The 24,487-nt window shown below is 41.7% G+C and overlaps 1 protein-coding gene across 3 annotated transcripts in view; it reads right to left on the reverse strand.

Annotated features, from left to right (window-relative positions):
- DOCK4 (dedicator of cytokinesis 4) overlaps positions 1 to 24,487 on the reverse strand; it is a 470,104-nt gene that overhangs the window by 121,577 nt on the left and 324,040 nt on the right. For all 3 annotated transcript variants that reach the window (XM_030826426.1, XM_030826424.1, XM_030826425.1), the window contains exons 18-23: positions 23,850 to 23,947; positions 23,652 to 23,735; positions 23,374 to 23,474; positions 20,947 to 21,028; positions 19,101 to 19,271; positions 14,521 to 14,713 (exon numbers count right to left, since the gene is read on the reverse strand). In XM_030826426.1, coding sequence (XP_030682286.1) covers positions 14,521 to 14,713; positions 19,101 to 19,271; positions 20,947 to 21,028; positions 23,374 to 23,474; positions 23,652 to 23,735; positions 23,850 to 23,947 — 729 coding nt within the window. The remainder of the gene's footprint in view (positions 1 to 14,520; positions 14,714 to 19,100; positions 19,272 to 20,946; positions 21,029 to 23,373; positions 23,475 to 23,651; positions 23,736 to 23,849; positions 23,948 to 24,487) is intronic.

The raw sequence follows: 24,487 nt of genomic DNA on the forward strand, positions 1-24,487 counted from the left end.
TGTGTTTTGCCGAATTCTTTGTTCAGAATGCCAAGGACCTGAACATCTCACACTCAAGACCCTTATTCTGGTAACAGTTTTGCTCCCTGAACTATCTTTTTCTTCCTAGTTATTATTTTTCTTTTTTTTGAGACGGAGTCTCGCTCTGTTGCCCAGGCTGGAGTGCAGTGGTGCAATCTTGGCTCACTGCAACCTCTGCCTCCCGGGTTAAACTGTTTCTCCTGCCTCAACCTCCCCAGTAGCTGGGACTACATGCACGTGCCATCACGCCCAGCTAGTTTTTGTATTTTTAGTAGAGACAGGGTTTCACCATGTTGGCCAGGCTGGTCTTGAACTCCTGACCTCAGGTGACCCACCTGCCTCAGCCTCCCAAAGTGCTGGGATTACTTTTTTCTTTATTTATTTTGGCTTCTGCTTTTCACATGAGGGGCTTTTCTCCAATATCTGATGATCCTTCATTGTCCATTCATCTTTACATGTAAGGCACTAAAATGCTAACTGGAAATCACAAAATCCCTGTATGCCTAGGCAAGCTTGTGAACTAATGAAGCATCACTGCAGGATGGGGAAGCTAGGTGTTCCACTGGAGCAGGGGTCCCCAGAGTTCAGTATTTGAGATGGTTTCTCTTGGGCTGATCAGTTTCTCTGAAGATGAAGGGTGCAACGCACATGAAAATGAATCAATTTCATCTTCAGAGCTACCTGATATTTTCAATTCCTGATCCTTTCTGAAGCCTACCTGAGTCTTCTGAGGTTCTGTGGAATAAATTAGTTTGCTCCTTGGCTCTACCCTAACTCCACACACACCATGCCCACATTTCAGCCTTGTCTTATCTGCAAGTCAACTGCCACCCAGCCTTGTAAAAATTGCTGCTATTTCTTATGCATTGTATCTCTTCTTCCATTCTCTTAAACCTGTGAGCTTATACCTTACAAAAATTTTTTTGTATCTGTAACTACAGATACAAAAACGCTTTTCAAAACTTTATCAATTCCAACAATATATTAATATAAAGTTGATAACACCCTTGATATCTGATTGAGTTCCTCATCCTCCACCATCCCCAGGTGATATCTGATCACCTTGCCCTGTCCTCAGCAAGAATCCTGTTAGGTCAGTTTAACCAGAATCCGCATACTCCCTGCCCCCACCTCCCACCCTTATCTTTAATGTTTCCTCTTAATAATTTCCTGTCTACCCACCCCGACTCTGTTCCTTGGCTATGAAGTCCCACTTACCCATGCTATATTAGAAATTCAGCCCAATCTTTCTCCCCTATTGCAAAATCCCTTTGCAGCCATTCCCACACCTATCACCATGACCCTCACCTTGAAAAAAGCCTGACTTACTGTCCTCAGAGCCCAAGCTAACCTATCATACCCCCTGTGACCTGCACATATATATACAGATGGCCTGAAGCAACTGAAGAACCACAAAAGAAGTGAAATTAGCCAGTTCCTGCCTTAACTGATGACATTCCACCATTGTGATTGGTTCCTGCCCCACCCTAACTGATCAATTGAACTTGTGACATTCCTTCTCCTGGACAATGAGTCTCAGAAGCTTCCCACCTGGCATCTTGTGACCCCCACCCCTGTCCACAAGAGAACAACCCCCTTTAACTGTAATTTTCCATTACCTACCCAAATCCCATAAAACTGCCCCACCCATCTCCCTTAGCTGACTCCTTTTTCGGACTCAGTCCACCTGCACCTAGGTGATTAAAAAGCTTTATTGCTCACACAAAGCCTGTTCAGTGGTCTCTTCACATGGATGCATATAACACTTACCATCCTCAGCAAATGTCATTAAATAATTTTTCTTTAACAGATGCCGAGGTAATTCAATGGAAAAAGAATAGTTTTTTTTAACAAATGGTGCTACAACAATTGGATACACATATGTTAAAAACAAAAACCAAAACCCTCTATCCTTACCTTACACCAAATACAAAATTTAACTTGGTATAGATCATAGACCTAAATGCAAAGGCCAAAGGTATAAAAGTTCTGAAAAAGCCGGGCGTGGTGGCTCACGCCTGTAATCCCAGCACTTTGGGAGGCTGAGGCGGGTGGATCATGAGGTCAGGAGATTGAGACCATCCTGGCTAACACGATGAAACCCTGTCTCTACTAAAAATACAAAATATTAGCCAGGTGTAGCAGCACGCACCTGTAGTCCCAGCTACTAGGGAGGCTGAGGCAGAAGAATAGCTTGAACCTGGGAGGCGGAGGTTGCAGTGAGCCAAGATTGCGCCACTGCACTCTAGCCTGGGAGACAGAGCAAGACTCTGTCTCAAAAAAAAAAAAAAAAAAGTTCTGAAAGAAAACATAGAAGAAAATCCTAGTGACCCTGAGTTAGATACAGATTTCTTAAACAGGTACAAAACCTCAAACTATCAAAGATAAGTGATAAATTACATTTGATCAAAATTAAAAGTTCTACTTGACTTGCACCACTGTCCCTGTTTAAGATCCCTATTTGTTGCCTTCTTTCTACTTGAGGACCCAAGAATTAGACTGCTGAGATTAGAATTCCAGTTCCGTGAAATACTAGCCTCAGTCTCTTCATCTGTAAAACGAGGACAGCAATGGTAACTCCTCCTGGGATTGTTTTACGGATCATATTAGCTAGCAGTGCTTGGAATGCAATGAGTGCTATGTAAGTGTTATTCTCCTTTCTTCCTCTTTCAATTTTATCCTATATCTATAGATAAAAGTGATTCTGTATGCTACTAAAAGTGATAAGGAGTTCAAATAAAGCATCCACAACTGTGAAAGTGCCTCTCTCTCTCTCTCCTTCTTTTTTTTTCTTTTTTTCTTGAGACAGAGTCTCACTCTGTCGTCCAGACTGGAGTGCAATGGCACGATCTTGGCTCACTGCAACTTCCGCCTCCTGGGTTTCAGTGATTCTCCTGTTTCTCAGCCTCCTGAGTAGCTGGGATTACAGGCATATGCCGCCATGCCCGGCTAATTTTTTGTATTTTTAGTAGAGACGGGTTTTCACCATGTTCCCCAGGCTGGTCTTGAACTGCTGAGCTTAGGCAATTCACCCGTCTTGGCCTTCCAAAGTGCTAGGATTACAGGCCTGAGCCACCATGCTCAGCCAGAGTCTCCTATTTCTTTTGATGCCTGCCACTGGGTTACCAAAATAACGAGGTCTGGCCTCAGGTTTAGCATCATAACAGACAACATAAGGCACAGGCATTCTACACATTAAGAAAACAAATACAGAATATTTAAATCCAAACTTGTAAAATAATTCATTCCAAGCCTTCTTTAAACATTAAGCCTCACCAGGGAACTTAAATACTTATTTACAAATCAGTTACTTGACAAAAAGTACCAGGAAAAAAAAAAAAACCCTGAAAATTTAAGTGCCAGTAGTCATTGCCTAGTAATGTTTAATTAGAAAGGAAGATAAAGCTTATCTGATATGTTCCTTCAGCTAGGGGGATTTGATTTCTAAAAATTCAATTTGCAGCCAATTGTTAAGAAAATATCAACTGCAAAAAAGTAAGTAAGGTGGACAAATAATTTGTGTGGCATGTATAAAAAGAAATATATAACAACCTAGCTTGCAGATTTGCTTTTTCTCCACTACTTGGACAATGCCAGCCAGTGCAATTGATAGAATGGGTGGGTAAATGCCAAACAAGCTGACTGGTTGATATGCTAATTCTTACCTTTAAAAGAAAACAACCAGGCCCATCAAATAAGACCCCCCATAAAACAATCCAAGTTGAACATTCACTAACTTTCCATGCATTTAACAATAGAATCTGCCATGCAGGTTCTCTCCTTGAAAGAGCTGATACACTCATATTCCACATCTCAGATAAAGCTCACTGTGTTTTATGTCTCCTTGAGTGTATAAGGAGTGACTCTCATTTACTTTTTTGGTCTACACTTGAGTGGATATACAGCCAGCTCCCATCAGTAATCCCCACTGGACACGGGACTAGGAAAGAGCAAGGGAAGCTAGGTAGATTTCCTCCTTTAGGTTAATTTTGAGGAGTCATACTTTTGCCTTCTCTACCAACAAGCTTTAGACAGGGATCCTTGAAGTCAGCATCGGTCACCAAGAGAGCGAGGTCTGTGAGTCCCATGGCAGCCACACAACGGTTGGCCGTTATATTCCACAAACTGGGCTCTAGCATGGGCTGGACATGGGCACTGCTGTGGGGCGGCCTCAATATGGGGAGATTGTAAACAAGGGAGGCAGAAGGACACGTTGCAGCACAGCTTTGCATGTAGCAGAGCTGCTGACTACAGAAAGCCTGACATCAGAGCTAGGATGGGCCTCTGTGATCAAAGCCACCAGGAATTGAACTGCCAAAGTCACAGCCAGTTGCAAAACCTGCAAACAAGCCTTTCAGACACTGGAATACAGACAACAAGAACTCAGAGAGGAAAAGACCGCAGATTCAGTGGGCTACATTCTCATGCAGACAACGTCAGGATCACAGAGGAAAGCAACAGTGGAGGGCTACTAATGATCCCTGTATTAAGTTCCCAGATTCCACCCACGGGCTTTAATCCCACCCTGAATGCCTCCACCTCAGGCATCCTTCCTAAAGCAAGACACATGTACTGTGTACATCTTACTTTTGGTAGTTGTGCCACCTCCTGGCCTGGGACTCCTACACAGCCACCCTGCCACACAGTTTTATTGTCATATTCGTGCTCATCCTTAGCCCAAAAAGTTGCTTTTCCAATAAGATTTTTTTAATACACATCATTTATTCAGTAGCTTTTTTGTTTGTTTGTTTTTTGCTTTAGACGGAGTCTTGCTCTGTCACCCAGGCTGGAGTGCAGTGGCATGATCTTGGCTCACTGCAACCTCCTCGCAGGTTCAAGTGATTCTCCTGCCTCAGCCTCCGGACTAGCTGGGGCTACAGGTGCGGTCCACCGTGCCTGGCTAATTTTTGTATTTTTAGTAAGGGAGGAGACCACCGCTCATATTGTCTTATGCTCAATTTCTGCCTCCGAAGAAAAGAAGAAATGAAAATTAAAAGGCAGAAATGAAATCCACAGGCAGGCAGCCCGGTGCCACACCCTGGGCCTGGTAGTTAAAGATCTACCAATTAGACCCTGACCTAATCGGTTATGTTATCTATAGATTACAGACATTGTATGGAAAAGCACTGTGAAAATCCCTGTCCTGTTCTGTTCCGTTCTAATTACTGGTGCATGCAGCCCCTTGCTTGCTCAATCGATCACGACCCTCTCACACGGACCCCCTTAGAGTTGTAAGCCCTTAAGAGGGACAGGAATTGCTCACTCAGGGAGCTCGGTTTTTGAGACATGAGTTTTGCCGATGCTCCCAGCCAAATAAAGCCCTTCCTTCTTTAACTCAGTGTCTGAGGAGTTCTGACTGCGGCTCATCCTGCTACACTAGTAGAGACAGGTTTTACCATGTTGGCCAGGCTAGTTTCAAACTCCTGACCTCAGGTGATCCACCTGCCTCGGCCTCCCAAAGTGCTGGGATTACAGGCGTGAGCAACCGCACCCGACTATTCAGTAGCTTTTGCTACTGTATCCCGATCCCTAACCCATGACTCAGTCAGTACCTAGTGTTCATGAAACATCTATTAAGCACCTACTTTGCACCAGGCACTATTAGGGAAGCTGAAGATATCATTGTGATCAAGGCAAATAAAGTCCCTGGCCTCTGGGGTTTCCCTTCTGGGGTGGAGGAGGGAAACAGATGTTAATCAATGAAATACCCAATTCTCAATTTCATTATAATTGTGCTAGGTGATTCAAGAAGCAAAACACAGTGTACTATAAGTGATAATTGAGTCAGTGGGGCAGCAAGATTTCTTAAGAAAATGAGAGACTGAACCATGTAGGATAAGTGGGAATTAACTCTGTTGGGCAGGAGCTGAAGAAACTGGATTCCAAACAGAGAAAAGTAGCAAAGAGATGAGATTAGGCAGGTGGGCGGGGCCACATCACAGGGCATGGAAGATCAATTCTGGACCGTGTCCCTGAGTAAGACAGAACTGGGATGTGAGTAGCAGCTAGGAGTGACATCATCTGGTATGTTTCTAAAGGTAACTTTGGCTAACAGATGGGTAGGTGAAAGGAAATACAGGAAACAAGGAGAGAAGGGACAGAGGCAGCTCACAGCAAGCACAGCTGGACTGGAGAGGAGGCAGTCGGGGTGTGGGGAAGCTACAGAAGCACGTGAGGTGTCTTAAAAGGGGAAAAGGGAGAAGAAACGACTCTGAGGCTTCTAGGTGGATGGTGCTGCCACCTACTGAGCCAGGGGAGACTAAGCTCAGAGGGAAAAAAGTTGAGATTTCCATTTTAGACATGCTGAATTTAAGGAGCCTGTGAGATATCCACGAGAGATGTTAAGAGCACAGTTGGATACTCAAGTTTGGAACCCCGAGGAGAGATCTGGCCTAGAAATATAAATGTGAGAGTTGGATCAGCACATGGATGGCACTAACTGAGGCTAAGCAGGTGGAATGAGCCCCAAGATTTGCTCAGATCTCCCTGCTACATGGCACCCTGGAAACTTGCTCCATCACAAATGCTGCTGTACTTTATCATATTATAATTATTTGTTCGACATCTACTTTTGTGCTTTACTGTAAACAGACAGAGGGCAGGGACTGTATTGGTTCAATCTGTTATAGTATTTCCATCATAATATATTTCTACTATAATACTGTGGAGTCTGCCCATAATAAATATTTGTTGAATGAATGGACTCCATTATGAGTTCTACCGGATATTACAGGCTAATGAAATAGAGCCTGGCATTTCTGTGTGCAGGTTTAAACACAGCTTAAACAGGAAGAGTGAGGAGGCCCATTATCAGTCTGGTTTACAATGACTCCATCTGCTGGTGCTTGCTCTGAGCACAGGGAGACAGTGATTCCCACTATCTTGCAAGCCACGGCAGCTGCCTGTGACACACATGCTCCCCATCCCTCTGAAAATCTGTGCAAATGTGGATGAGTGACGTGTAAGAAATGAAATGATACAGGTGTCACCCTTTCCCCAGTAATGTGCTTGTTATACTGTCAATCAGCATTGAGAAGTTCAGAAACATAGTAAGAGAACTAAGTTGAAAGGGAGTCTCGTGACTCCCAAAATATGTGAGTTTACATTTGTTTTCAAAACCCACAGTTAAAACCTAGGGGCAACTATGATTTCAGTGAGGCATATTTTTCATCTTAAGTTCTATGTGTAGGGTGAGGTGTTACCTGAAACTATTAATTTTATCTTTGCCCTGTCTAGAGACAGATGTAGAAACTATTTTTCAAAGATACATCTTTCTAGGTTCTTCATTAAGAACATCCACTTAAACATGGTTATAGCTGTTTAACCTTTAACAACAACAAAAACAGAAAACCCAAAATCATTATGTGGGCAAATCTTTCATAAAATCCAAGAAAAGAGCCTGAAAAACTATGGAAACTGTTAAACTTTCAGCAAGTGCTTTCAGAGCTCCCTGATGATGAAGAACACCTGGAAAGGCCTTCACCCCTGAGGTTTTCCCATTTGGAAAAGCCTGGGAGAGGGAGCCAGAGGAGAATACAGGTAAGGGGTAAGAGGAAGGGTGAGATAAAGGGATTGAGACTGAAGGAACAAAACACTAATGATTTTTAGCCAAAGGCTTTCTTGAGGTCCCAGGTAGTTTTTGAAAATATACTTTTATATTGGATCATCATCACAAATTCCATATTTAAAAAAACTAAGGTCTGTACATTTTTTCCAATGGTCCTGCATTATTACTCTGCTTCTAGAGAAAAAAGAAGCCCTTATTTATGCAACTTTATTCTTTATAAGGACTCTCTATTTTGCAAGCCCTGGCTAGCAGAAAAGTTCTAAACAAATGTCATTTTTAAGAATAAAAGAAATTTAATCACTTGCAATGCAATAAAACCCAACACTAAACTACACTTTATAGTTCTAAGAAATAAAAGCTACTAGGCACCCATCAACTGTAGTAAGATTTTATTCCTGAAGTTATCAAATTAATAGAAAAACCCATCAAACATCCTTTCTTTATATTATGGTCTAAAATGTTGGGGAGAGCATTAATTCTTAGCGTATACTTTAAAAATAGTCTAATAGTCTACCTTTCTCTTTCTTTCCCCTAATTTTTTATTGCAGTTTTGTATAAAATCCACAAAATTCTTTTTTTTTTTTTTTTTTTTTTTTGAGACGGAGTCTCGCTCTGTCGCCCAGGCTGGAGTGCGGTGGCGCCATCTCGGCTCACTGCAAGCTCCGCCTCCTGGGTTCACGCCATTCTCCTGCCTCAGCCTCTCCGAGTAGCTGGGACTACAGGCGCCCGCCACCACGCCCGGCTAATTTTTTTGTATTTTTTAGTACAGACAGGGTTTCACCGTGGTCTCGATCTCCTGACCTCGTGATCCGCCCGCCTCAGCCTCCCAAAGTGCTGGGATTACAAGCGTGAGCCACCGCGCCCGGCCCACGAAATTCTTAATGGGGACTGGGGAGTTCCTGCCAAAAAGAAAAACAATTACTCTTGACTACTTTAAAAAATTCCTACCCTAAAACACTTGATTTTTTAGTTTGTAGGCAAAAGCAAGTCGTACCAGCAAGCTTCTCACCAATGGCACACGATCAGTGCCTTTAGGTCTTTATATTTACTTCTATTATCTGTGCTGGGATTTGCCTGATAAACTGTTCAATTCTTCCAAAGTAGAAACATATGTAGCTATTTTTTAGCAAGAAAATAGCTCAGCATTAACTCCAGCCATCTCTTAAACAAATCATCAAGTACCAAGCAATGGTGACAAATGCAAAGTGAATGTAAAACCCACAGCTCTAGCAGATCTGACCTTGCAAAGTCCGGGAGACCCTGTTCCTGACCTCTCACTGCCATGCCCTAAACTATGTCTCTGCTACCCTCTTCACTTCCTCCTTCCCCAACAATCTCTCCGCATCAAATCTACCCTTTTGTCATTGCCAAAGCTGTCTTCTCCAAAACTATTTAGACTCTTCTATTCATGTCCTTCAGTAAATAGGAAGAATAAAATTTGGGGGAGAAAGGGAAAAATGAGTTGCTGATTTTTAATGCTTTAAATAAGTCCACCTGGACCCCAGATTGTTTAGACATTAAATACCAATCTATTTAGATTCCAAAAGTTATCTGTGTCCTTTAGGTTTGGTCAGATGTTCTAGAATTTGACCTTGGGGGTGTGACTAAGGGGGTGATTCAGTCCTCCTGCCTGCTCTGTCCAGCTGTGAGGCTGCCCAGAGACCCTTAATGCAGCCTGGCTTGAATCTTCCCATGACAACATTTCAGACAACATTTCATTCCCTTCTTTGGTGCTGACATTCACATATGTCCTTCTTTCTGTCTTCTCTATGTGTTAATTTCTACTCTAAGCTCAACCATGACTATTCTGCAGCCATGCTTCTTCCTTTGCATGCCTCCTCTGCTTTTTTCTCCTTGGGATTTGTGATGGTTAATTTTAATGTGTCAACTTCTCTGGGCCATGGGGTGTCCACATAGTTGGTTAAACATTTTTCTGGGTGTGTCTGTGAGGAAGTTTCTGCAGGAGAATAACCCTGGAATTGTTGGACAGAGTTAAGCAAACTGTCCTCCCCAATGTGGTGAGCCTCATCCACTCTGTTGACAGCCTGAATAGAAGAAAAGGCTGAGTAATGGAGAATATGCTCTCTCTTCCTGATGATCTTCGAGCTAGGACAATGGTCTTCTCTTGCATTTGGACTTAGACTTGAACTGTAACTTATACCATCGTCTCTCCTGCTTCTCAGGCCTTTAGTCTCAGACTGAAACTATATCATCAGCTCTTATGGGTCTCCAGTGTACTGACTGCAGATATGAGATTTCCCAGCCTCTATAATCATGTAAACCATTTCCTTATGACTCCTTTCCTTCCTTCCTTCCTTCCTCCTTCTTTCCCTTTCTTTCCTTCCTTCCCTCCCTTCCTTCCGTCCTCCATGTATATACACACACACCCTATTGGTTCTGTTTCTCTGGAGAAATCTGACTAATACAGGATTCTAATAAAATGTCAGCTTTTAGAACTTCCTAGATATCTTGATGGGCTTGTAACATCTAAGGTCTGAAAAGGTTTTGAAATTCATTTTCTTAAAATGTGAGCCAACTGTACTCTTTGCTCCCCCCTTTTTTTGAGACAGGGTCTCCATCTGTCAGACAGGTGGGAGGGCAGTGGTGCCATCATGGCTCACTGTATTCTCAATCCCCTGGGCGCAAGTGATCCTCCCACCTCAGCCTGCTGAGTAGCGGGGACCACAGGTATGCACCACCACACTTATTTTTTGTTTATTTTTTATAGAGATGCTGGTAATATCTTAATTTTAGCCCATTGAGAACAATTTTGGACTTCCACCCTGTGGACCAGTAGGATAAGAAGTTTATGTTGTTTTAAGCCACTAAGTTTGCGATTATTGTCACAGCAGCAGTGGGAAATGACTACATCATAACTGTATTTAAAATGAGTCTTATTTCCATATTTTGGTGATGCTATTATGTTTATAATAAAAGAATTTTTTTTTACCCATCCCTTGTCATTTGGATACAGTTATCTCTGGGAAAATAAGATATAAACCTAGGGCATTCAATCCCAAGTTCCCCATCCCCCCAAAAAATCCTTTTGCTGTTGTAAAAATTGTGTACATGTGTGTTATTTTTTTTTTTTTTTTTTGAGACGGAGTCTCGCTCTGTCGCCCAGGCTGGAGTGCAGTGGCGTGATCTCGGCTCACTGCAAGCTCTGCCTCCCAGGTTCATGCCATTCTCCTGCCTCAGCCTCCTGAGAAGCTGGGACTAGGTACCCACCACCATGCCCAGTTAATTTTTTGTATTTTTAGTAGAGACGGAGGTTTCACCGTGTTAGCCAGGATGGTCTCAATCTCATGACCTCACGATCTCATGACTTCGTGATCTGCCTGCCTCGGCCTCCCAGAGTGCTGGGATTACAGGCGTGAGCCACCGCGCCCGGCCTGTGTGTGTTAATTTTTTAAATGAAAGGTCAGAAGTGTTAGGCTTAACCCTTTTACCTTTTGTTTTGAGTGGACTACTGGGCCCTCTTTTATTATAGTTCTTTAGTTATACAGTTTTATATTGTCCCTCTTCTTTCCCCTCCAGTCAGACAGAATCAGCCTATTTTTGTGAGATGTACCAAGGCCCTTGTGAGGATCATACTCTCCAGTTAACCACGACCCAAGATATCACGTCCTGTTCTCTGACACTGTCTGTGGAGCCTGCTGTTTGCATTTCACCTCTTCTTTTCCTTCCAACATCTCCTCTTTCAACTAGACAACATAAATATGCCCATCAGTCCTATAAGTCCACAGTTTCTGATTTAGAATGCCAAAGTCACTAGAAGCACTTTCCACGTTTCCCTAAGCAGTATTGTGTAGTCACTTGTGATTTAAACAGAAGGTACTCTGAGCCCTGGAAGGCTCTCAGGGACACTTCCTAGTTTTCCCCATGAGGATGGGCTCCTTCTTGATGTGTTCTGCCCAGCCCATCTATACATCACAGTCTCTGTTTTCTTCAATGATGAGTTAGGAAACACCAAGCCAAGCCACATCCTGCTGCGGCAGTGACAAAAGCCTTGTCTCTGTAGAACATCTGCACGTGCTAAGGATTCTGTTGATCGTGAGCCACTGTTGCTTGTCCATAATCATCCTCCATGGAGAGCTTCCCACACAACATGAGCAGACAGGGTTTCCTCTTCTCTTCCTTTTCCATGCCACCGTATTCACAATTACCAGCTTCCCTACACTGGCCCTGAGCCTCTCTTCCAGGGCACTGGCACAGACCCTGCAGGGTCAACATTTGTTGGGTCTCATGAGTCCTTCCATCCCTTACCATAGTACATAGTCTCATCAATTCCCACGGGACCCAACATTCTTTATCCTGCATCACAGCAGCTTCTTCTCTGTGTATCTTTCTAGTCCTGATTTCTCCATTGCCTATGGAGCATCAGGAACTAACAAGGAACTGGGCCCAAAGACAGATTACATTTCTCAGAGGCAATGAACACAAACCCCCATAATATTTTCCTTACATTTGAAAACAATTTTGATGACTGTCTTGCTCTTTTAGTGTAAGACTTTAACTTAACAAAGAATTATCTGGTCAGTGTGGGAGAAATATGGCAGAAATCAGCAATTCCTCTGAGACAGGAGTGAACTTTTCTTAGTGTGGTGAAAGCAGGGTTGGTGTTTGAGTTACAGTAGGGTGCTCCATTGGAACCTACATCCCCTGCACAGTACCTGTTTCCAACCCCAGAGAGATTCCTGAGTCACTGCACAGAACCCTTAGGGCTCTGAGCAGCAGAGTTGGAAAACCACTACAAGAAATATCTTTTCTCCAGGATATGTTTTTATTGGGAGAAATCGGAAGGTTGAACTTTCTTTTACATTGTTTGAAGTGCTATTTCAGAAAAAATAATTAGAAATATCTCAAAAGTCCTTCAACAGGAGAAAAAATAAATTAACTGTGATATGTTCATACAGTGGAATATCATACAACAGTAAAAAATAATGAAGTAGAGCTATATCTAGTGGCATGGAAAAATATAAAAGTACAATATTAGGCTGGGTGTGGTGGCTCACGCCTGTAATCCTAGCACTTTGGGAGGCTGAGGTGGGCGGATCACCTGAGGTCAGGAGTTCAAGACCAGCCTGGCCAACATGGTGAAACCCCTTCTCTACCAAAATACAAAAATTAGCCAGGCATGATGGTGGGTGCCTGTAATCCCAGCTACTCAGGAGGCTGAGACAGGAGAATCGTCTGAACACGGGAGACGGTGGTTGCAGTGAGCTGAGATCATGCCACTGCACTCCAGCCTGGGTGGCTGAGCAAGACTCTGTCTCAAAAAAAAAAAAAAGAAAAAAAAAGTATAATATTAATAATAAAAAAAAAAATACTCCAAAGAGTGACATACAATGTAGTGTTATCATTTAAAGGTGAAATGATTTAAAAATTTGTAAAGAAGAAAAACTCATACAATATATGTTTAAAGCTATGTTAATAAAGGAATAGAAAATAGGAACCATAATCTCTGATAGTGGAAATTTCTATGAAGGAAGTGGGAGCCTAAACAGGAGGACCTTGAGTATATCTGTGATGAATTTCTTATTAAAAAATCTAAAGCAAGGCTGGGTGCGGTGACTCATGCCTGTAATTCCAGCACTTTGGGAGGCCGAGGTGGGTGGATTACAAGGTCAGAAGTTCGAGAGCAGCCTGACCAACGTGGTGAAACCCCGCCTCTACTAAAAATACAAAAATTAGCTGGGTGTGGTGGTGCGCACCTGTAATCCCAGCTACTCAGGAGGCTAAGGCAAGACAATCGCTTGAACCTGGGAGGCAGAGGTTGCAGTCAACCGAGATCGTGCCACTGCACTCCAGCCTGGGCAACAGAGCGAGACTCTGTCTCAAAAAAAAAAAACAAAAAAAAAACTAAAGCAAATAAGTGGTAATGTTAAGATTTGTTAATGATTTGCCATTATTATGCTCTATTCTTAAATGTATGTATAAAATATTTTACAAGAAAATATGTAAAAAATTGTTTACTATATATAAAACTATTTCAAAAAATCATACATACATTCATATGGGAAAATCATTCTTTTTTTTTTTTTTTTTTTTTTTTTGAGACAGAATCTTGCTCTGTTGCCCAGGCTGGAGTGCAGTGGCACCATCTCGGCTCACTGCAACCTCTGCCTCCCAGGTTCAAGCGACTCTCCCGCCTCAGCCTCCCGAGTAGATGAGATTACAGGCACCTCCGAACACACTCGGGTAATTTTTTTGTATTTTTAGTAGAGATGGGGTTTCACCATGTTGGCCAGGCTGGTCTTGAACTCCCAACCTCAAGTGATCTGGCCGCCTTGGCCTCCCAAAGTGCTGGGATTACAGGTGTGAGCCACCGTGCCTGTCAGGGAAAATAATTATTAATAGAATCTATTTTAATAAGTTTTTTAGTTGGGAGACTGATTAAAATTTCTTAAAATAAACTTTAAAACGAGGTTAGTACTCACTCTGTTATTTCTTTGGGAAAAAAAAAAAAACAGAAGAAAACAAGAGGCAATGGAACTTACTAACAGTTATTATAACAAAATTAATTTGAGTCACTGACCACTTGCTCTTGGGGTAAAGTAAAAATCAACAATAATGCAAAGTTTCATACAGCTTCAGAATGTAAATTGATGAAAAACTTTTAAAAACAAAAGAGACAAATAAGGATCCTATCAGGTACCTGTAAGCATCTCTGAAGGAAAGAGTTAGATCCCATTAAGCATAAAAAAAAACAATAATGTAATCAATAGTTTTCATTCTTTCCAGAAATAAAGTTTTAATCACCATACTTTCGTATTTGACTACTAAATACATTTACCATCCAAATAAACAATGGTTTTGAGAAAATGCCTTTTAGTTTTTTGTTTTTAATTGCATCTGCTGACCAATGGCTACAAGATGTACAAAATGGCTTTTCAGAGGCACAATTTCCTCCAAGAGACTCAGCACCCTACCTGGGTTGGTATAAAGCTGGCTTTCCACAGTTTTGCCAATGCACTGCAGTTTGATGGCCTGCAGGGAATCATCCACATGCAGGATGGTCGGTAGACTGCCCAGGGTGTCCTGGACCAAGTTGGCTACTTCCCGGACATCAAAGAGCTTCAACAGTTCTGAGTACACGGCAGGGAAAGAGCTCAGAAACACAGCCTTAAAAAGAAGAAGACATTTAAATCAACTCCCAGATATGCCATGAGAAATATGCCGCAAAACGTCAGTGAGTTTAAGGACCGTGGCAAGTATTTTTGAATGGTAGGAATAAAGTATGAAATGTTTCTGTTACCTAAAGCTAAAAGGTAAATTTTTAAAAAGTGCAGCAGAATAGGACAGTTTTTGAAAAGTATAAAGCAACAGCATAATAAAAACTGGGAAATTTTGGAAAATCACTGACATTAGCAAAAGGATTGACAAAAACCTCACAGAATCAATGAAGTGCATCACAACTGAATAGAAAGAATGCTCAACCAAGACCCGGATTGTAGCCAGTTATATTCATTCCTTTTGCAAGAAGCTTTCTGAAATGCTCACTTAAATCTCATTCACATTTAAGAAACCAAACACATTAATTCCTCCAAAGCACTCCATTTAAGAAAAAACACAGGACAGGGCATCAGAAGACCTAAGTTATATATAGTATTAACTTTGCTTTCAATCAACTCTGTGACTTTGGAAAGTTATTTGAGCACCCTTTAGTTTCATCATTTAGGCTTTAGTTTCATCTCTTGTAAAACAAAAAGATCATTACAAGAACCCCCTGGGTTGCTTCAAGATCTATTTTAAACCAAGAATTGTGTGTACAGACTAAGAACAGTATTTTTATGTAAATAAAAAAACCCGATCATCATTTTTTATGGGGAAAAAAGATGCTCACATCAAATCTCAAAGGGCATACTTAAAAAATTGGGCTAGGATTATACATCAAAACAAACAAAGTCAGCCTTTTAAAATTCCATAAAAGGAGGGCAATGAAAAGAGTTGACTAGCTTCAACTGTACCTAGTCAGGGAAGGAGGCACGTGTTTCTAATATGCTAAAATTCAAGTGCTTGTTGGCGTACCAATGAGATCTGGCTCCATCAGAAAGTAGGTCACGTCTACATGTGCTGATGATTCAAACACAGACTCACTCACACTCAAATTTAAGAATTTTAGTATTTATACAGCAGCAGCAAAAATATCTAGAAGAGCCAAGATCTGTTTTTGATGCCAGCGCCATCAAAATACTCCAGATGCTATAAGTCAACAGCGATGGCCCTTGGCTCTTAAAAATTATAGATTTACTTGAATATATTTAAAGTTAATAACTTGATATTCTCTGTTAGAGCCTGTATTTATATAACCTTCACGTCACCCTGCAGACAGCTGAGTCATACTGATGAAGTTAAATAAAATGAGCCCAGCTTTCTGATTACTGAAAAGTCAACTAAGTTGATTTTCCTCAGGTATCCCTTAATTTATCCATTATTTCTTTATTTATACGTCTTGACTTCAAAAAGGCATCTGAATGTGCCTACAATATAAGATACACATATAATAGGATGATTAAAAAGGATAAAGAACAAGTATCTTGTGATGAGGGGAGGAAGACGGCTGTGCCAGGGCAAGCTGAGAGTTTTTACTGCAAGTAAAAATAAAAGTACAATTTAGTTTTGACCTTCCTAGTAGCCAGGACACACAGGGAAAGACCACTATTGGGAATTGTCTAGCAGTGTTTGGGGCCTCTATTCCTTCTGACATTCTTCTTCTTTTAGGGATCTTGGGTTGGGGGGGGTGTGTCCATGAAATGGAAAGCTAAGAACCACTGTTGCACCAGCTGGGTTAGCCCTTAGTCCTTCCAGGACAGGGCTAACAAGAACAGTCATCAGCAAGTTGCATTTGGGGCAGGAGGACTAAATGAACCTCCCCAGTAGGACCAGGATGGATACATCTGTGGGGCAGCTTCCCATTAATCCAACCCAAAGGACTGTGGGAATGGCCTCTAGAAGACAGGTTTTGCCCTGAGTTGTAGCCCACATGGAAAAAATGCAAAATGGAGCAAGGAAACCAGGTTTCTGCCTATAAGCCAGCCTAATAGTAAAGCTCTGACCAATTCAGAGCCAAATTTTATTTGGCCATAAATGTGGCAGGCAGGACTCTAAGATGACTCCCATGACCCTGCCCCCTGGTGGCGTTCCTGTGATTACATAATGTCACATGGCAAAAGAGATTTTGCAGATGTAATCAAGATTACTCATCAGTTGACCTTAAAATATGGAGATTTATCCAGGTGGGCCTCACCCAATCACATGAGCTCTTAAAACAGTTTTCTCTGGCTGGTAGCAGGAGAAGTAGTCAGAGAGATTCAAAGCATGAGGAGGATCTGACATATTGTTGCTGGATTTGAGGAAGGAGCAGCCATGTGCCAAGGACTGCAAGTGGCCTCTGGCAGCTGACGGCACCTTCCCCCACCGGCTGACTGCCATCAAGGAAATGCGGACATTAGTCTTCTGAAAACAAAGAAACATTTCTGCCAATAGCATGAAAGATCATGAAAGCAAATTCATTTCCAGGCCTCCAGATAACACATGAAAGCTAACACTTTGATTTTGGCTTTAGGAGATCCTAAGGAAAGGACCCAACCAACCTGCCTGGAATTCTGACCTATACAACTGTAGGCTAATAAATGAGTGTTGTTTAAAGCCATTAAGCTTATGGTCATTTGTTATTCAGCAATAGAAAACTAACACATCGGATCCATTGAATTAGTGGCACTGCCTCTCCAAAGAGAGCATAGGATCAAAAGGGAACCTGGTACGGGCAGAGGTGTGTGGCATTTCTTGTCTTCTGCAAATACAGACAGGCAAAGTTCTCATTGCTTAACAAAGAAAACTATTTTATCATTTTATATGGATTTTTTCTTAGCATCAACCCAAACATAAATTATCACATCAAAATATACAGGTAAGTGATACTGCACAAAATAAGAGAATGACTTCAGTAGAGTTTACAAAGATATTCAGAAACTTTATGGACACATTTACATATCATCTCTTGATTAAAAGCTGAGAGCAAAAAATGCCAAATATGATTCTTTGAAGGTGCTAAAGTTGTTTCTAAAATTTGCTGTGGGATAGAGCTTAGAGAATCAAGAGCAGTGGGAGCCAGTGTGTTGAAGAGGTGAGAGCAGAGCTGCTCCACTCTGCTGTACCCCGGTGGCCCAAGCCACCTTAGGGGGACCTCCAGGATCCAGTGGTACAACTAAGGTAAAAAAGTCTCTTGAATCCCTAAGAAGAAACCATGCCTTACGGTTACTCTTAAGAGTAAGAAAATATTTTTCAGGTGTGAATTAGGCAAGTTTCATCTCTGTAACTGATAAAGGGTAAAAAGAAAAATCTCAGGGTGAAAACTCAAATTCTGAATTACTTTTGTAGAGACAGTAAACTTCTAAGAACTCTGATCTGAAGGAATGCATGGTTAGCCTGGTGGATTATCCTGCTCAAATATCAAGTGCTGTCAGCAGGGTTTAGCTAGTAGTGGGCAACTTAACACTGAGGTCTCTGGCAAGTTCCCATAGTGCAGTAATTGTACTCTTGACTGCAAAGGCCAAAATGATATTTAAAAGAGCCTGAGTTGTATCCTTGCCCAGATGGAAGAAGAGTCCACCTCTATAAAGAAGAGAGGAACAAGCACAGACCTCTAAACAGTCAGAAAAAATACAGCACATTATCAGAGGGCTGGTGCATTCCTGGTGTTTTGCTTTCTGAACATCACATAGTACCAAATCATAACAGTACTGTTAAGGATCTAATTTTGTCTCCTAATCTCCCTTTTTATGTCCCAGTTCTCAATGATTACAAGTTTCTCTAACCTCTAGGGCATGGTAAGAGGCTGCTGCTCCTTCTGGCAGGTTTTCAACCAAGTCATTAGAATTAAAAGTATACAAAAAGTATAGGGAAAATATTCAGAATTACCTCACGGAACATATTCAAGGCCATGCCATTTGGGAAGTAGATGGATCCTGTTCTTAAAAAAAAAACATGTGGGGCTACTTCCGGTAATAGAGTTTGGCAGCAGCAGCAGCTCTGCACTGGTCTTATAAGATCAGTCCCAGGATGATTAGGGTCAAGTTCAATAAAACAAAACAACATGCAGTTTAGCTGAGTCCAATATAATGATTCTCCAGTTGACAGATTAAAGTGCAGTGAGAGGCTTGAGGAAAAGAACTGCAAGAGATTGGCTCTAGTGAAATTCCTTCCCCAAGGGCTGGTGGTGACAGCATGTCCAATTGTTAGTATGTGTTCTGGTAACTGGAAATGAAGCTGATGCAAACCAATAGCCTCTCCATGCAGAGAGAGAAGGGAAAGGCAATCCACTTCTGCTCAGCTGGTACGCAGAAGGTAGGGGAATTTTAAAAGTCTACTCATAAAGTTGGTTAAGCTACAAATATAAACTGGAGCTATTGACTTCTGATGGAGAAAACATTTGATTATACTGCTGTGTAAAAATAAATAAACTGCACTTATCATTTTCTTCTATTCAGCATAGATGAAAAGAAATTACCTGTGACTGAGATAATGCTCCAGACCCTTTGCTCTCTTGCGAAAGAAAGAAACGGACTGACATGAGAAGCTCCTGAATGCAGCAGCGGAATTCCTCTTCGTTTTGCCCACCAGTGGCAAGGGAAAACAGCCTTCGAGATTGAACTATATACTTAAAAATGTATTCTTGTGCCTTAAAAATACAATTTTTAAAAGTTAGCTTCAAAGGAGACAAAGAGTATTTATTTAACAATGACACAGCATAAAAACCATGGTATGGCATTAAACTTTTAAATTATTCATGTAGACACCGACGCCTTGTGAGGCTTTTTTGAACAGTATTTACTTTCAGGGGAAACAGCCACTTTTCTCTGACGCCTAATGAGAGAAACGTATAGAAAATTTAAAAACACTTTAGCCAGACACGGTGGCTTATGCTTGTCTTGATCCCAGCACTTTGGGAGGCCGAGGCAGGCAGATCACCTGAAGTCAGGAGTTCGAGACCAGCCTGAACAACATGGAGCAACCCTGTCTCTACCAAAAATACAAAATTGGCCAGTCATGGTGGCCCACGCCTGTACTCCCAGCTACTTGGGAGGCTGAGGCAGGAGGATCACTTGAACCTGGGAGGTGGAGGTTGCAGTAAGTGGAGAATGAGCCTGCACTCCAGCCTGGGCAACAAGAGCGAAACTCCGTCTAAAAATAATAATAATAATAAAAAAACAAACATTTTATCATTCTGGAGTATGATGAACACTAAGTGTTTCTGACCCTCAGATGTTTTTTAAATTTAGTCAACAAAAAGATAACTGTTTTTTAAAAAATAATTTTGTTTTGACAAGTAGTACTCTTGCCACTTAGCATTTTCCCTTCAATCAGCCCAAAATTACAAAGGTATAATTCACAAAATGCTGTTTTATAAAATGTATACATTGTCTACTTAAATCTACTGACACCAAATAGGATGGTCCTCAACAACAGGAATCAGAAGACTACCAGGACTGTTACTGGACAATTCCTTTAAGAATTTGTACTCTTTTTCAACGTGTTTGCAAGTAAGGGATTAGTATCTCCAGACAACTGAGCACATAGTGCCCAGCAATGTGGGCAGTGTTAAGCCACAAGCCCCAGTAAAGCTTCAGGTTTCCTCATTATAATCCCTGCTAAGCCACCCTATTTGCTTTTTTTTTTTTTTTTTTTTTTTTGAGACGGAGTCTTGCTCTGTCACCCAGGCTGGAGTGCAGTGGCGCGATCTCGGCTCACTGCAAGCTCTGCCTCCCGGGTTCACGCCATTCTCCTGCCTCAGCCTCTCCGAGTAGCTGGGACTACAGGCGCCCGCCACCACGCCCGGCTAATTTTTTGTATTTTTAGTAGAGACGGGGTTTCACCGTGGTCTCGATCTCCTGACCTCGTGATCCGCCCGCCTCGGCCTCCCAAAGTGCTGGGATTACAAGCGTGAGCCACCACGCCCGGCCCTATTTGCTCTTAAAATTTAACATAAATGGTTCTCCGATGGTGTCTGTCAGGTTGGTGGAAGCAAGAGCCAGGAACTTCTAAGTTTAACTTCCCCTATATAGTCTTCTCTCATAAACCCTCCCTCTCCTGCTCATCTTAGACTTCACTTCAAGTGCTCTACAGCCCAGAGGAACAAGGATTCAATCCCGAACAGTTTCCAGTAGACTAGCCTGGCAAAGACCCCTTCAAATTTCATCAGCTCTCAAGCGGCCACAAACTGATTAAAATCCTTGAATTGGAATGTCAGTAATATATCACCACCCATTACTGTCCGTGTAGAGGAACCAATTAGTTTAAGCATCAGCACGCAACAGCTTTGTTAGACTCTGCTGTTATCAACAGCATGTTATCACCTTCAGCACCTCCTGGATATGCTCTTGCCGCTCTGCTTCTGTGATCCGGTCCACATACCATTTGAGCACTTTGATGAGATCTCTAAAATACAGGGGAAAATGTGCAGAATGTAGAATTGGTCTAATTCTCAATTAAATGCCAACAAATCCAACACTTAACTGTATCATGAGGAGGCTTCTTTTCCCATCAGTTCTCACATTTTCCTGTCAATCTGCTGTATAATAATTTTACTAAATCTGCAGATCAACACTGCCACCCCTTTTCAAAGCTTAAGAGAGAAACAACACTCAATCTGGACATATTCCATAGCCCTGCTGTTTCTGGTAATGCCTCCAAATGGGTGAACACAAATATTGGAGAAAAGGACTCTGGCCAACCAAGTGCCTGGCAGTATGACTGCCATGGTCAGTACTGTAAAACCGCTCATTGGGATTTCTTTCCCAGTGACCATGTAAACAGCTGGATGCAATATCATTAGGCTGCAGGCAAAATGGGGTGGGGAGGGGGGACGGAGACAATGCCTCCCCACTGCTATGCACATCTCATGGATTTATCAAGCCAATTTTCTGACCCACGAGAAAAACATGGCTTATGTGAATATGTGCCTTAGGAGAATTTCTAGAAAGGCCAAGGTATTTTTTTTTCCTGTTTTGAAAAAATGTAAAAACAACAGCCCACAACTCTCAAGCTGACAGTCTTACTACCTTGAACTTTGGTCAGTTCTTGGTTTCTTTTTTTTTTCTTTTTCTTTTCTTTTTTTTTTTTTTTTTTTTTTTGAGACAGAGTCTTGCTCTGTCACCCAGGCTGGTGTGCAGTGGCTTGGCTCACTGCAACCTCCGCCTCCCTCCTGGGTTCAAGCGGATTCTTCTGCCTCAGCCTCCCAAGCAGCTGGGATTCAAGTAGGCACCACCATGCCCAGCTAATTTTTGTATTTTTAGTAGAGGCCGGGTTTCACCATGTTGGCCAGGCTGGTCTTGAACCCCTGACCTCAAATGATCTGTCCACCTTGGCCTCCCAAAGTGCTGGGATTACAGGCATGAGCCACTGCACCCAGCCAGTTCTTGGTTTCTAGGAAACAGTTTACCCAGCAATGTTTCTCTGGGTCAGGGGAGAGTACTTGGATGTGCCAGCAGGCAGATGTTGGTGGAGTGCTATTTTTTAAGATAACATGCCAGTGAGTTTCTGATCACCCCCAGCCTGAGAGGATTCCACAAGCCTTATTTGTCTTTTTAAGATCCTGCTTTCCTGGCCAATCGGAAGTGTGAGAAATTATACTCTTGTTTCCTAGCTTCCAAAGACAATTTAACTTGGAAGCAGCGACCTCCTCACACTAGGGCCCAAATTGTTAGGCTGAGTGGGCCAATGTTTCAAAATTTTCCTTCCTGTGGTTGCATTTCACTCTCAGCAAAAAATCACACTGATGAAGGGTCAAGTCTAACAAAAATGCCTTCATTCATTTCGATGTTGGAGATACTGATCTTAACATGTCATGGCTGCGAATATCCAAGTAAACAGGATCAAATGCTTATCTGATAACCTATTAACCTTTATATATTACATAGATGGGGGAAGGATATCAACCTGATTTCATGCTTTTTAAACCATCTCAGGGAACAGTCAGGCATGTGCATGCTCATAGGTGCTTAAGGTATAAGGTAGAAACATGGGAGAACAGCAAGGACCATACTGGACTGGGAGACAGACGGTGAGATACGTTCCAAGGCTATTTAAGCAGTTATTTGTCGAACTAAAAGAGACAAGCTGTGGCCTCTGGCAATTATCAACTATGTTGAGAGGAGGCAGACACTAGCTAAAGCATAACATTATTCATAACTTTTCAGCATCACCTGAGCCTGTAGAAAAGGAGGAGCACTTAAAATAGCAGCTCCTATCAAAGAGTAGCTCCCAATGACTAAATTGCCTGAAGCCAGGGACCAGGTCTTCACATCATCAGCAAAAAGTACAGTGCCTGGCAAGCAGCTGACACTCAGTAAATCTTAACATAAATGAATGAATGACTTTCAGTAGGTGTGAAGGCAAAGGTTGTTTTCCATTCATATTTCTTTCTTATGAACATTTATAATAATCAGGGAGTACAGTGACGAAGTGGGACTCTTAACAGCCAAAGTGAGATAACCAGACATTTTAGACCAAGGAATATCCAGTGAAACAGAGACAAGAAGGAAAGACTTTATATTTTAGGGCTCAGGAATAGAATTCAGGATGTTTTTTTCCCTTTTTAATCAAAATAAGTTCGAGCCATTTAAAAAGGGTGTGTTAGCAGGGAAGAGACTATCTCAAGAGACACTTCAGTAGTGCTCCATTTCTTCCTACACTCCCTTTTAAATTTTCCTATGTCACCTCTTCTGCTGAGAAAAGCTTGAAAGGAACCACTTCTAAACTAATTACAAGATACAGGGCCTTACCTGTATGCAAGTGCCCCAGCAAAATGACTCTCAATATATGTGTCCATTACAGGTTTAAAATGATGAAATTTGCTATCTTGCAGCAAATTTATTATGTGAACCTAAAAAAAGAAAATTGAGCTTTATAAAACCGAATGCAAATCAAGGTTTTCCTTCTTTTTTGCTTCTTTTTAAAACAAACTCTTACATTATTAAGTGCATGTTTCTGAACCAGCCTCATGAAAGTCAAGAATGAGAGACAAAACAGTTAAAATATAATTAAGGGAATTTGAACTTACCAAAGAATCGAACACTTTAGACCCATATTTTTGGGAATTTTCATCTAAAATTCCAAATAAGGTATCCAGTGTATCCTGCAGAAACTGTTAGATAAAGAAGTAGTAAATGAGTAAATAAGATACTATCTGTCTTTTTCTTCCAAATGTTCTTTATTCTATGAATCTCTGCAAGGAAAACAGTAACGAAATACAATATACCTTTACTATCTCTGAGCCATCGATTTCTTTTAATTTAGAGAGACAGCCAGTGATCTTGTCTGGGTGGGTTCTCCATTTCAAAAGATCAAGCATATCACCTTTCAAAACAGAAAAGGAAGATTAATTGCCTTAATAGAGAACAGGTCCTCACATGAAAGCGTTCTGCTAGTAAAAGTAAAATTCTTAACACATGTGGCTCCCCTCTGCTAGCCACTCAAGTTGCAGGCTCCCACAAACTATGACTAGCCCTCTCTAGGATGGCATTTATTTCACTGTATTCTGTTTCCTCCCCACTGCTCTTGACTTAAAAACTCCTACCCATCCTTTAGTCCTCAGGTCGGATGTTGCTTCATTTTGGAAGCCTTTCCTGAAATCTCGAGCTAACTGTCCCTTCTACATGCTTCCACATCACAGTAGCACTTACCTTACCATTACAGTTGTTGGTGTATTTGTCTATGCCTCACCTACACTGTAAACTCCAAGAGAAAAAAGCCATGCCAACCTGGGCCCTACTGTATTCCCAGCATCAAGAACAAATCAGGCAGGTGACAAATATTTGTTGACTAATTTTTCTGCCTCCTCCTGGAAAGATGAGAGTTTCTTGAGGGCTGGGAACCTGCTTTATTCCCGTTTGGGTG

Source organism: Nomascus leucogenys, chromosome 13, assembly GCF_006542625.1.
Source record: "Nomascus leucogenys isolate Asia chromosome 13, Asia_NLE_v1, whole genome shotgun sequence".
Lineage (NCBI taxonomy): Eukaryota > Metazoa > Chordata > Mammalia > Primates > Hylobatidae > Nomascus > Nomascus leucogenys.